At 58.9% G+C, this 12905-nt stretch overlaps 2 protein-coding genes across 3 annotated transcripts; one reads left to right on the top strand and one right to left on the bottom strand.

Annotated features, from left to right (window-relative positions):
• Positions 1–233: 233 nt before the first annotated feature.
• On the bottom strand, positions 234–4578 carry LOC100139061 (collagen alpha-1(I) chain). Its single transcript, XM_059878823.1, has 6 exons — positions 4362–4578; positions 3554–4290; positions 3247–3373; positions 2375–2455; positions 795–1069; positions 234–630 (listed from the first exon to the last, which is right to left on the bottom strand). Exons 1-6 carry the CDS (start codon positions 4576–4578, stop codon positions 256–258), a joined length of 1812 nt encoding a protein of 603 aa, XP_059734806.1. The 3' UTR covers positions 234–255.
• On the top strand, positions 4324–10057 carry IRX2 (iroquois homeobox 2). 2 transcript variants are annotated; one of them, XM_024981546.2, is made up of 5 exons: positions 4324–4825; positions 6172–6577; positions 6867–7589; positions 8376–8450; positions 9143–10057. In XM_024981546.2, exons 1-4 carry the CDS (start codon positions 4577–4579, stop codon positions 8426–8428), a joined length of 1431 nt encoding a protein of 476 aa, XP_024837314.1. In that variant the 5' UTR covers positions 4324–4576; the 3' UTR covers positions 8429–8450; positions 9143–10057. The 2 variants fall into 2 exon arrangements, with proteins under 2 accessions (XP_024837314.1, XP_024837315.1); XM_024981547.2 differs by having other exon boundaries at positions 8376–10057.
• Positions 10058–12905: the final 2848 nt, after the last annotated feature.

Below are 12905 nucleotides of genomic sequence, written 5' to 3' on the forward strand. Positions count from 1 at the left end.
CTGATGCCACTCGCTCCACAGTCCCCCAGGAAGAGCGACATCAGAGGGGACAGGTCCCCTATACATGGAAACCACTTCCACTTGACACAGAACTTCACGAAGAGGAACCACGTAAAATGTGTCTTTTTAAATCTTAATTGACCCCCTCCCCTCGGCATATCTACACGCTCCAAGATGGTACCTCTTTGCCCACCCAACTCTTAAAACTCCCAAGACAGGGCAAAAGGCGGGAAGAGAGAGAGAAGCCGGGCTCGGCTAGGCTTTATTCAAGCGCTCCAGTGTTGCTGTCCGTTTGCCCCGAATGCAATCGACGTGGGGGAGGCCGGGCCGGGGCGCCCTCAGTGGCTGGGGACGGCGCCAGGCCCACCGCGGCGGGGACGAGGCGGCATCCGCGGGCCACAGCGCCCCCTCGCCGCCCGTGCGCACGACTTCGGGCCGCATTGCCGCTGGGCCTTCCCGCCTCCCGGGAGTCCCGGGCAAGGAGTGGAGGGCGCCTCGGTCTGCGCCACCGCTGCTTTCCGAGGAGGATCTAGAGCCCCAGGCCGCCGTTTCCCAGAGCTCGGCCTCCAGGAAACCGCGGTTCCCGGAAACACGAGTGTCCTCGCCAACTCGTTCCAAAAGCACCGGCCACTGTGGGGACAAGAAACAGAAATGTGATGGTGTTAACCGATCCCTCTTTTTTTTTTTTTGAATGCACACCTGGAGCAAAGTGTGTGTGTTGGGGGCGGGGAGGTGGAATCCACCGTAAATCCCGCAACCGAACTGCTCGGATCCATCGCTTTCAGGGCACGCACCCGGTTGGCCCGCGCGCCGGCCCTTTCTCTTCCATCCCGGTGAGGAGGGCAACCGAAAGTGACAGAGGCCCAGTGTCCGTTCAGACTCCGGCGCTCCACAGGCCTAAACAGCCTCCTCGCCCGTGAGCGGAGCATCCAGGTCCTGCTCCCCGAAAGCGGCGGCCGCGGGGTCCGGGAGCTCCCCGCGGTGACCCGAGACGCAGTTGCAGGATTCCAGGCCATCCTCGCAGGCGGCCGCGCGCCCAGCCATCGCGTCGAGCCTCCGCATTTGCAGCCTGTTCTTTCGATTGAGTTTTTAGAAAAGAAGACCGAGCCAACTTTAAGAAAAGGGAAAGTGATTTTATATATTAAAAAAAAAAATCAGAGTGCTTTAAAGCGAAACGGAGTTTATATATCCCGGTAACAATGCAGAGAGTAAATGTTAATGTCTCTGCGTAGGCATTTTAATTTGCTACAGTCACCACCAATAAAAACAGCATGTAGTACGATTCGACTGTTTAATAGTGCAAGGTAGACGGCTTTTATTAGTAGCAGGCAGCAGTATGGAAAATTTAGATTTCAGTGGAGGAGTATAATTGCTGGGGGGAAAAAAAAGACACTGAGCAGAGACTGTCTTCCGGATCAGCTGCGCTGAGCTGCGGGCAGCGCGAGAGCCGGCAGCCCTTTCTGGAGAAGCACCCTGGGCGACGCGAGACCCTCCAAAGCCACGTGCACATGTCTGGTTACACACTTAATTGATGTCAAAATCGAGTGTATCGGAGCTTATGCTCCCTGCTCCAAACTGGAGATGTTTTTGTAATAATTCGCTGTTTTCTTTTCTGCCCCTGGCAGAGATCAAGCCCTGGGGGTGGGGGGTGGGGGTGTGGAGTGGGGGAATCGAGGGAGAGGGAGGAGAGGGCGGGGGGGAGGGGAGGAGAAGGCTAGGGGGGCGGCCCCAAATGCTAATGAGACAACAGCAGGAACTGGTCTTTAGAAATGGAAATACTCAGGCCAGTCCTCCTTGGAGATAAAAATTAGACCTGATTTTTTTTTCTTTTTTCACTTGAACTATGTAATTGGAAGGGAACCGAAGGCCCAGAACCTGGTCTGGCGCTGTGAACGTTGGTCATCCGTCGTGTGTCTGTCTCATTTCGGCCTCTTCCTGGCCGAATTCCCTCCCGGGAAGACCACGGATGCCGCGGACCCTGGGAAAAGCAGGCTCCACGGGGCTGCTGCGGCCTCTGATTCTCCCCGCTTCCCTTTCCTTTTTAACGCGACAATAATTGATTTAAAATAACTGCCCTGAACTGAATTAGGGCGTCCTGCTTGGGGTCAAAGCATTGCTGAAACTCACCTGCTGGGCCCTCGAGGTGGCGCAGAGTGTGTGGGGTGGGGTGGGGGTGACAGTTTGGGTAGGTGGTGAGGGGCTGGGGAGTGTTTGGGGGTGAGGCGTCTAGGAAAGTGTAGAGGGTGCAGGCTGGGGTTTGTGGGCGGCGCGGGGGCTCAGAGAGGAGAGCCGGTGTTGAGGGGACAGGCGAGGGTGCAGCGGTTTAGGGGCAAGTGGGGAGGCGGCTGGGGTCAGGTGCCTGGACTTCACATACCGGGGGGCCACCGCCTGCAGGCGGAGGCGGGTGGGCTCTGCTCAAGTCCAATCCTGCAGTTTACAACCGGTCTCCTTGGATCTGGGGGAAGGAAACACAGCCTCGATGGTTCCGCAGGCGGTCAGGCCCGAGGCTGGAGCCTCCTGGTCCTCGCGCTGCAGCCGCGCCTCGCAAGAGGCCGCATGGCGCCTGGGGTACCCTGGAGACCGAGACCCGAACGCGATCACTCTGGTCCTTCCGCGAGCTGCCCAGCCAACGGGCTGGGAAGTGGGCCAGAGGGGTTGGTAGGCGGTGGGGTAGCGGGGTGGGGGGTAGAGGAGTAGGGGATGGGGTAGAGAGGTGGGCGGGGAAGGTGGGTGGGGGTGTGGGGGAGGTGGGTAAGGGGTGGGGGTGTGGGGGAGGTGGGTAAGGGGTGGGGGGTGGGGGGAGGTGGGTATGGGGTGGGGGGTGGGGGGAGGTGGGTATGGGGTGGGGGGTGGGGGGAGGTGGGTAGGGGGTGGGGGGTGGGGGGAGGTGGGTAGGGGGTGGGGGAAGGAGAGGCTGCGGCCTGGAGCTCTGGCCTACCGCGTTCCCCACCCCACCCACCCCCCCACCCCCCCGCGCAGAAGAGGCACCTGTTGTGTTGACCACCACGCCTGGGCCTCGCACACCCGCCGCCCCCTTCCCCGTGCGCCCACTTGCTGAGAGCCCACCGGTGGCCCCATCTGCCCCCACCCCTCCAAGACCAAACGCCAGACGCCCTCCTCCACGGCCCGGTGGGGGAGGGCGGAGGAGGCCCGTGGAGAAGGGTGTCTGTGGGACTGGGTCCCAGAGCCTCCTGCCGAGCGCCTCGCCGCTGGGCCCCGAGAGGCGGCCCCCAAGTCGCCTGTTACCTGCGCTACCTGGGCAGCCGCGTGTGCCGCCCGCGGCCTGTGACTGTCTCGTCCCTTCCCGAGTGACAGCGAGGCTCCAAGTCCTGCCAGAGGCGGTCTGTCCGGTGACGATCGTTTCCCCCGAGTGCTTTACAACACAAATCCGAAAGAGGCGTCAACTTATTAAAACAAAATAAAAAACCCTTTGGGGGAGGCGGCGGCGTCCTGGAGAAGCACTGGAGGCGCGGGATAAACCGCATCCGAGAGCATTCGAGTCCTGACACCCAGGGCCCGCTGGCCACTGCGGACCTTGGGGCAGAGAGCTCACCTCAGGGCCCTCCTGGCGGCTCGCGACGAAAGCGCCCGGGATCTGGGTCCCGCGGGGGCACGCCGGGGCGGCGCGGGGCCGGCGGCCAGCTGCGAGGCCCCGCGCGGAGGCTCGCCCCGTGCAGCAAGCAAGGACGAACCGGGGGAGGTGGGCGTGAGAGCCGCGCACGCCGCCCGCAGGAGGACTCGGGCCATGGCGCCCTATTCCCGGCGCATCACCCGTAGCTCCGATCCGGGCACGAGAGTCCGGCGCGCAGTACGCGGCCGGTGAGGGGGGCCCGGGCCGCTCATCTCCCCCCCCCCCCACCCCAAGTGGCAGCGGGCGGCCTCTGCGCGGGTCCCTGCGGGCCGATCTGGGGGCGGGGCAGTGGGAGGGGGCAGAGTGGCGGGCGGGGGCGTGGGGGGCGGCCGGGAAGGTGGGGGGGGGCGGGCGCCGGGAGTCCGCGCGAGTGGGAAGGGGAAGCGCGCACTGCCCGGTGCGGCCGGGCTGCGGGCCGGGGGCTGGGGCTGCGCGAGAGGCGACTGAGCCACAAAAGCCTGCGCGTCCTGCCTCTCGCTCCCGCCGCCCCTCCGCCCGCCCCACCCCCGGCGTCCCAGCCCCTCCCCCGGCCGCGGCCAGGCGGCGGGAGCGGGCGGAGCCGGCGGAGCAGGGGAGGGGGCGGGCGCCCGAATATGCAGATGAGCCCGTGACGGACAGCTCCGCGTTCCAATGTCCCTCGGAAACTCGAGCGCTCCTTCCTCAACTCCTCACTCCCGACTCCAGACTCCCCCAAACCCCGACCGCCGGCCTGGCGCGCGGCTGCGCCCACCGGCTCCGAGCTGCCGCCGCCGCCAACGCCGCCGCCGCCGCCCCGCCGCTCCCCCGGCCCGCGGGGCCGCCCGGGCTAGTGCGCGGGCCGGCCTGCCTGGGCTGGCGGTCCCCGCGCCCGCCGCCGCCTCGCGCCCCGGCCGGGCGTGGATGGAGGGCGCCGCGCGCCCTGCCCGCTGCTCGGCGTGACGCGGGCCCCCGCGCCCCGCGCCCACCATGTCCTACCCGCAGGGCTACCTGTACCAGGCGCCCGGCTCGCTGGCGCTCTATTCGTGTCCGGCGTACGGAGCGTCGGCGCTGGCGGCGCCGCGCAGCGAGGAGCTGGCGCGGTCGGCGTCGGGCTCGGCGTTCAGCCCCTACCCCGGCTCCGCGGCCTTCACCGCGCAAGCAGCCACCGGCTTCGGCAGCCCGCTGCAGTACTCCGCCGACGCCGCCGCCGCCGCCGCCGGCTTCCCGTCCTACATGGTAACCGAGCGCGGGCTGGCGGGCGGGGTCGCGAGATGCCGGGCGCAGAGACCCTGGTCTGTGATCGGCGACCTGAGGGTCGCGGGGAACGTGGTGTGGGAGGCGGCTCCGAAGTCGCGGAGTTGGGGCCGTGGCGCGGTCGGCGGGGACGAGAGGCAGGGCGGTCGGCCGGCGACGGCCGTAGCGCGGGGCTCCGCGCGCCCTTCCCCTCGGCTGCCGAGGTCATCTCCCCGCGAGCCCGAGAAGTGCGACCCCACTGGGGTCGGGACGGGATCTGGCCTGGGTGGCCCTCTTTCAGGCGCCGAAGCTGGGCGAGGAGTCTTGAGCGGGCCGAGGCTCGCTTCTTCCGGCGCGGGCAGCAAGGGTCGGCGCCCCTGGGCCTCCGGGGCGATCGCCAGGCGCTGGGCACTTTCTCGCGGGGCTTGGGGTCACCGGGCTGGGGAAATCAGCGGAGCCTCGGCCGCGGCTCTGGGGCCCGGCCGGGCCGCCCAGATCTTCGCCTTCATCTGCCCCACAGGCCCGTGCTTTAGAAAAACATGTCGGCCGGCGTGCGGCCCGCTAAGTGCCGCCTCGGTCCCCGCGCGCCGAGAGCAGCCTCTGCGTCGCGGGGCCCCGGGCCGGCCCGCGCTCCTCCTGCTCCGCTGCCCCGCAAGGCCCGGGGGCTGGCAAAGCGTGTCTTAGACGCTGGGGGCCCCGACGGGGGAGTGCGGGGGAGGGGGGGTGCTGGTGGCCACCTCCCGCCCTCGGCGGAATTCCAGAGCAGAGACGGGGTAGCCGGGGCCTCGGCGCTGGCTGTAGAAGTCTCGAATTTAAACGTTAAGGGTTGAATTAAAATGCTAATTGCCGCGTATTTGAAGAATTCGAAACGGTGACTGGCTTCGAGTTGCAAATTGGATTTGCCGAGCTTTAGAGTGGTGAATAGCGGAGCGGGGGCTCTGGGGTGTTTTTTTAACCATTTAAGGGAGGGGAAGGCGACTAGGAGGAGGAGGCGACTCTTTACACCAGGAGAAATTTAGATATCAAGAAGCTACCTGCGGGCCCGTGTGTGCGGGCCTGTTTGTGCACGCCCGTACCGGCGGCTCAGGGGCATTTGGGGCCAGATGTGTCATTTTTAGGAAAATGAAATCGTTGGAAAATTTGGGAATAAAACTGCAGCGCTTTCCGAGATCCACAGCTGGCGTTAAACGACCCGCTGCGTCCTCCGGATCTGTTGCTGCGGGAAGGCGCAGCCCCAGCTCGGGGAGGCACCGTGGGAAAGGCGGCCGCGGGCGGGCGGAGGGGTCGCCGGGGCTCTGACGCCTGTCGGGCCCTCGGACGACCGCTCACCGGGCTCTTGTCGCTTGCAGGGCGCGCCCTACGATGCACACACGACCGGGATGACGGGCGCCATCAGCTACCACCCTTACGGCAGCGCGGCCTACCCGTACCAGCTCAACGACCCGGCCTACCGCAAGAACGCCACGCGGGACGCCACGGCCACGCTCAAGGCTTGGCTCAACGAGCACCGCAAGAACCCCTACCCCACCAAAGGCGAGAAGATCATGCTGGCCATCATCACCAAGATGACCCTCACACAGGTCTCCACCTGGTTCGCCAACGCGCGCCGGCGCCTCAAGAAGGAGAACAAGATGACGTGGGCCCCCAGAAACAAAAGTGAGGACGAGGACGAGGACGAGGGCGACGCAGCGAGGGGCAAGGAGGAGAGTGCGGACAAGGCGCACGAGGGCACCGAGACATCGGCTGAGGACGAAGGTGAGCGCGGCCGAGGCGGCGCAGGGGCGCGGAGCCTCCTTCTTCCCAGGCGGGGCGCCGAGCTGAGGCCGGAGAGGAGGCCGCCCGCCTGCCCGGCACTCCAGGCTCCGCCGCCTGGCGCCTCTGGGGCCCCGTGAGAGCGCCGCTCGCAGCGCGCGAGCAGGGAGGTCAGGCTGCCTGGAGCACGCTGCTCGGGTGGGGTCGGGGTGAGGGATGGCGGGGGCGGGGAGCGGTGGGCAGCGGGGCCCGGGGTGCCACAGACCGTGCCCCCCACCCCGCGCCTCTGCAGGGATCAGCCTGCACGTGGACTCGCTCACCGACCACTCCTGCTCCGCCGAGTCAGACGGAGAGAAGCTGCCCTGCCGCGCCGGGGACCCCCTGTGCGAGTCGGGCTCGGAGTGCAAGGAGAAGTACGATGACCTGGAGGACGACGACGACGACGACGACGAGGACGGCGAGCGGGACCTGGCGCCGTCCAAGCCCGTGACCTCGTCGCCGCTCACCGGCGTGGAGGCGCCGCCGCTGCTGAGCCCCCCTCCCGAGGCCGCGCCCCGCGGGGGCGGGGGCGGCAAGACGCCCCTGGGCAGCCGGACGTCGCCAGGCGCGCCGCCGGCCGCCAGCAAGCCCAAGCTGTGGTCTCTGGCCGAGATCGCCACGTCGGACCTCAAGCAGCCGAGCCTGGGCCCGGGCTGCGCGCCGCCCGGGCTGCCCGCGGCCGCCGCGCCCGCCTCGAGCGGGGCGCCGCCGGGCGGCTCGCCCTACCCCGCGTCGCCGCTCCTCGGCCGCCACCTCTACTACACATCGCCCTTCTACGGCAGCTACACAAACTACGGGAACTTGAACGCGGCGCTGCAGGGCCAGGGGCTGCTGCGGTACAACTCGGCGGCCGCGGCCCCCGGAGAGGCGCTGCACGCCGCGCCAAAGGCCGCCAGCGACGCGGGCAAGGCGGGCGCGCACCCGCTCCCGGAGCCCCACTACCGGCCCCCGGGCGGCGGCTACGAGCCGAAGAAAGGTAGGCGGCCCGCGGGGCCCCGGGGGCGGAGGGGGGCTGTGGGTCCCGGCGGGCGAGCACCCCTAGGAGCCGGGAAAGGGAACCGGGCACCGGTAGGTCTGGTCGGGGAAGCCCTGTCCCTGAACCGGGAACGGGAACGGATGGCTTTGCACTCCTAAGTTAGAAATGAAGGAGGCGGGGCGGAGCTGGTGAAGTCAGAAACAGGGTGGGGGGCCCGGCGATCCTGCCTGGAGACTGAGACAGGACTGACCCCTTTATTACTTTTTATTTGATTTGTTATTATTCCTGTTGTTGGTATCCTGACTGTTTTCGGTTTGGCAAATACAAATCGACGCCAAATGTAGCTTCCCTCCGGCGTCCTGAGCGTCAGCCTCGGCGCTTTCTGTCGGTTCTTGGTCTCAGCTCAATCTCTTCTTCTGCCTTCGGCTGCAAGGAGATAAAGCCTTCTGCTTCCTCCCAGGGGTCTCCGGTTTTTAAATCTTCAGAACAGAAAACGAGAGTCCGTTTTCTCCCTCCCTTTCTTTGCCTCGCCTCTGTTGCTCCTAATGGAGGCTTGAGACGATCAGACCTATAAAAGGAGGTCAAGGGGGCAGAAAACGCGGAAATGTGACGGGCGAGTGCCTCAGGGGGCGGGTGAGGGGGGGCAGCCGGGTCCCCCAGACCGCTTGGGGGTTCAGGGGGAAGGGCACGGCGTGGTTGGGCGGCGCGGGGCTGGTGGCCGCGAAGCTGTCGCGAGGCAGATGGCTCTGGGGTCGGGTCCTGACTAACTGCCCCCTCCCCTGACAGATGCCAGCGAGGGCTGCACCGTGGTTGGTGGGGGCGTCCAGCCCTACCTATAGAAGGGCCGAGACAGCAATGCAAGTAAGTGGGCTCCCTGGGGTCCCCCTTCCCCACACCCCTTGCGGAACCTTCCACCAATTGCCCAGCAAATTCGCTTAATGTGTATTTCTTGCTTCTTGCCATGGGGTCTGAGGACAGAGACTTACTTCTCTCTCTCTCTTTTTTTTTTTTCTTTTCTTTAAGTGGGAGAGGATTATGCTCTTTTTGAGAGCTCTTCTTTTTTTTTGCTCAAATTCTGCTTTAAAAAAAAAAATCACTCCTTCAACTGGGAATGTATTTATTGCACCACTGCTGCTGTTTTCTCTTTGGAAAAACAGATTCTTAAAATCTGGGTATTTGTATGCAGTTTGGAACCTTAAAAAACTACACTTAAAAGGCACTTGCTTTCATGAGCTAGTGTTCCCAAAACTGGGAGTATCAGACCCCTTTTTAGATGACATTTGCAGTCAGGCTGGAGAGACACAGAAATACTAGTCTTTTATCAGGCCTGTCCCCGTGTCCAGATGGAGTAGATAGTACCAGCAGTTTGCCTGGCTGACAGTAGTGTCTCAAAAAGAAAACTACTTTACAAGTAGGCAAAATTACTCATCACAGATCTTGAAGGTGGGCAAGAAGCAAAACCTTCTGAGATGAGCCCTTTTTAGAATGTGGTGATTGATACTGGTGGGGCTGAAGGATTTGGGGGATGACTTGGTTTTTTCCTTGGTCCACAGGTAGGTGTCACAATTGCTTTGGAAAAAAAAAAGCAGGCCATTCTCTCCTCCCAAGTTCATAAATATACAGATATATATATATATATAATGACCTCTAAATCCCGACCGCGTCTTGTGCCACTGTAAAAAGGAAGGATCCACAGGGCACTGCCAACCCACAGACTCTATCGGAACAGACTTTTGTTGGACATACGTGAATTTGTTGGCATAGTATAGCTTCCCCAATATATGTGTGACTTTTGAAAACAATCTTTTTTCTCAGGATATCTTAACTTGATCACTTCATTGCCACGGTATATATTCTATAGGTGTGATAGGATTTACTGTAAAATTTATTTGTAAAAGATGTACACAGTAGAAATAAAACGTGATTATAGAACTTGAGTACTTAAGAAGTGGAAACAAATTTGATATTTATTTTTATAATGATATAAAGCTTCTAGTAATTTATGCAAGTTGTATTGCAATGGAATCTAAACCTTTTGTAAATAAATTCTGCCTGGTTTTTATTTGAACATTGCTGGTTATACAATCTTTGTTGGTTGTTTAACAAGAATTCTTTACTAATTTATATCTTAAATTGTAAATAAAAACAAACTAGTCTACAACAGTGTGGTGTTTGGGGCTCATTTGTCCTGGAAAAGGCTTTGGGTAGGGAGCCCTGGGGATGCAGCCCCTCCCCCCAGGTGATCTGACCTCAGGCTTTTTAATGAAAATGTGTAAAATAATCCCTCCCTTCTGCTCCTGCAAGAAGGCAGAGGCAGGAGCAGTACACAGTAGGGAGATACGCATGGTTTTACATTATTTATATACACCTGCATTGTAAGAAAATCTGGATTTTGTGTTCTGAATATGCAAATGGCTTGTTAGTGTACATTTAAAAAACTTGGCAAAATAAAGTGATCTGATACCCCATGCATTAGGGTCCATTGGACATTTATTTCTGGGCTTACTGAGCCTCCTCAGTAACTAGAGTATTGTGAGTGGATAATGTGGATAATATGGGGTATAAATGATGCCCCCACCATAAATTATTGAGTGAAATAATTGTTTATTGTTTATTTGAATTATCCAAATTGGCGTAGATTATTCAGATTTATTGAACGACTTCTTAACTCTCCTTTTCATATAACTCATGTTTAACACAAGGCGAAAATCTGGGGAGGAGAGATTTATTTTCCTTTCAGTGGCTCTTAGCCTTACCCTGGGGGGAAAGAAAAGTTTAAAGAACCCTAGACTATTACCTCGTTATTGTGTGACTCACTACCTAATTTTAGGACAAGTCTACAATTTGTAGTCAAGGAACATATTCCCTTTGATTAGTATCATAAAAGCAGCAAAACTGTCACTTTAATTTTCAGCAAAATTATATGGATACCCATATAATATAATTTCAGAAAAGAAATGAACAATCATTTATTTCCTCTCCAAAGATAAATTGAGTGAATATAACTTACGGTTATAAAACAAGAATAATAGCTTCTTAGATTGCCCTTTAATCAATCATACACTTATTTTTCAAGAGGTTCATCTATTTTATTCCATGATTAATAATGTTGCAGCCTGAGAGCATTATTGGATCCCAGCGGGGGTCGGCCCGGATGCTTTTAGCTGCTTTGGAATGGTCAGTTGGGGTTCATTATGGGCTGATATTGAACAATTTATAAAATCTTGTCTAAACATCTGCCGGCTCTGATAGGCCGATGTGTCTGAGGATGGGAAATTGCTGGACCAGTTGATATTGACAAACGGATCTCTCTCCAGTGGCTTTTTGTGCCGTGGAAATTAGTGGCCTCTTGCTGGGGTCTTGTTAGAAAGGGTATTCGAAAGTAATCTTAGCTACTTGAGGCAAAGCTGGGGGGCTGTGAACTGGTCACAGAGCCCTGCCTGTTATGGGGTCTGACTGCCCAGGAAGGCGCAGACCAAGGCTTCAGTTTTCTGTTCCTTTTCAGGCATTCTGTTGGCTTGGAGTAGATAAGCGATCAGAGGTTAGCAGAAAGCGAATCTTTGCGGGTAGAGACCTATGTTTTCCTCCTTCCTGCCTCCCCTAGTAGAAGACCTGGACATGTTTGGAATAGAGCTATCTCTTGGCGACAGGGAAGATTTTTCACGTGGGAAGCCTGGTTGCTCTGTGGCAGCCGTCTGGAGGAAAACAGATTTGAGTCTGTGCACATAAAAGGGAGCCAGGAGCTCCTTTGCCTGTTTTTGTTTCAGATGGAACCTTTGTGGAATTACCGGGAGGATAATGATTTTCCCTCCAGATAGCATTTGACATTGCAGTCTGAAGATGTTAAGCGGTTTTGCTTTTATTAACATTAGCCATATTTCCTAAATCAGCAGAGAATCCAACCCCCGTGACAGCAATATTTCCTGTATGTGATATTCTAATTTGAAGACTTGGGTGAAAAGTATGAAAGTTAACAATATTTAACAAATAGGCACTGAAAGACCATGCTCCCTGATGAAGATACATAGTGACAGCCTCGGGCTCTTAAGGAAGCAGGGAGAACGAGGAAACCAAGTAAAAACTGATCTCCCTGCATATGTTCAGAAACTGAAGCCTGGATGAAAACTGCCTCCCTTTGGAACAGAAGATTGTTTTACCTGGATACATGATCCCTTCGCGGCACACACAGGCGTGCCCGCGCGGCGCGCGCGCACACACACACATACACACACACACACACCCTAGACCTCCTTCTCAGGGACAATCTGCACCTTTCAATTGGTGCAAACTCCGAGCAGCTCAGGAGATTAGCCCAGACTAACGAATCCTCTTTGATGTTTATATGCCCAACAAATTACCAAAGATTTCCATAACTTACCCACCCTGCCACCTGACCTGAATTTCTTTCGGGAAAACTTGATTTTTTTTTTTTAATGTATGCTAAGCACAGAAAACCTGCAGGTGTTTAGAGGGATCTTTTTTAAGGAAACGTAGAATGCACTTTACGGTTCCTCCGCGGCAGATCTTCAGGAAAGATGAGGGAGAAACAGAGGCCCTTCTCAGGGAAGAGGGTTACTGTGTCTGATTTCTCTCTTCTGCTTTAAAATTCAGCTAATCAAACATTACGTCCCGGCCCTCGGAGACTTTCGCAGATGTTAGCGGAGGCCGGGGAGAGGGAGGCGGGCGGCGGCGAGCGCGGGGCCGCGGGGCCGCAGGATGGAGCCCGTGCGGCCCGGCCCGCCGGCCTCTGCCCTGCGCCGCCCGGGGCGCGTTAGAGCCGATTTATCGGAATTCGCGCTTTAATCTCAGGTGGGACCCTGGGGCCGGGCCGAGAGCAAGCGGGGCGCTGGCCCGGCGGCCGCTGCCTCCCGCGCCCGTCAAATGTCAACATTTGTTCCCAATAAAAGAGTTATTGTTTCTGCAAAGCTGCTGCGCAACTGCCTTTGAAACTTGAAAAGAACTTCATCCACCTTTGTCTGCGGCCAGGCGGCGGGGCCGGCGGAGAGGAAAGGACAGGGGCTCCGCGCAGCTCGCGCCGCCGCCGCCGCCGCCGCCGCCGCGCCGAGCTGATCCAGGAGGCGGCGAGCAGCCGGTCCCCGCGAGGCCCGCCCCGCGCGTGTTCAGCCGACACCTGCGGGCCTGGCCCGTGCGCGCTGCTGCTCGTTTTGCGGTCATCTCACACCGCATCGAGATATTATCAAAGAGGCTAAGAGTCAATTCGATCTTTTGTTTCTTTAACGGGACAGAAAATACGCCCTAAACTTTCTCTGCTCAAGTCGAAGTAAACAATCAACCGTTTGCCAAAATCATCCAAAG

This window comes from Bos taurus, chromosome 20 (assembly GCF_002263795.3).
Source record: "Bos taurus isolate L1 Dominette 01449 registration number 42190680 breed Hereford chromosome 20, ARS-UCD2.0, whole genome shotgun sequence".
Taxonomy (NCBI): Eukaryota; Metazoa; Chordata; class Mammalia; order Artiodactyla; family Bovidae; genus Bos; species Bos taurus.

Bases quoted from the DNA above. Each gene is read 5' to 3' on its own strand.
- IRX2 (XM_024981547.2), top strand. From the start codon at position 4,577: ATGTCCTACCCGCAGGGCTACCTGTACCAGGCGCCCGGCTCGCTGGCG. The intron at 4,826-6,171 runs GTAACCGAGCGC...TGTCGCTTGCAG, and splicing joins CCGGCTTCCCGTCCTACATG to GGCGCGCCCTACGATGCACA. The intron at 7,590-8,375 runs GTAGGCGGCCCG...CTCCCCTGACAG, and splicing joins CGGCTACGAGCCGAAGAAAG to ATGCCAGCGAGGGCTGCACC.
- LOC100139061 (XM_059878823.1), bottom strand. From the start codon at position 4,578: ATGGTGGGCGCGGGGCGCGGGGGCCCGCGTCACGCCGAGCAGCGGGCA. The intron at 1,070-2,374 runs GTATGTGAAGTC...TCGAAAGAACAG, and splicing joins CTGCAGGCGGTGGCCCCCCG to GCTGCAAATGCGGAGGCTCG. The intron at 631-794 runs GTGCGTGCCCTG...TTGTCCCCACAG, and splicing joins CCGGCGCGCGGGCCAACCGG to TGGCCGGTGCTTTTGGAACG.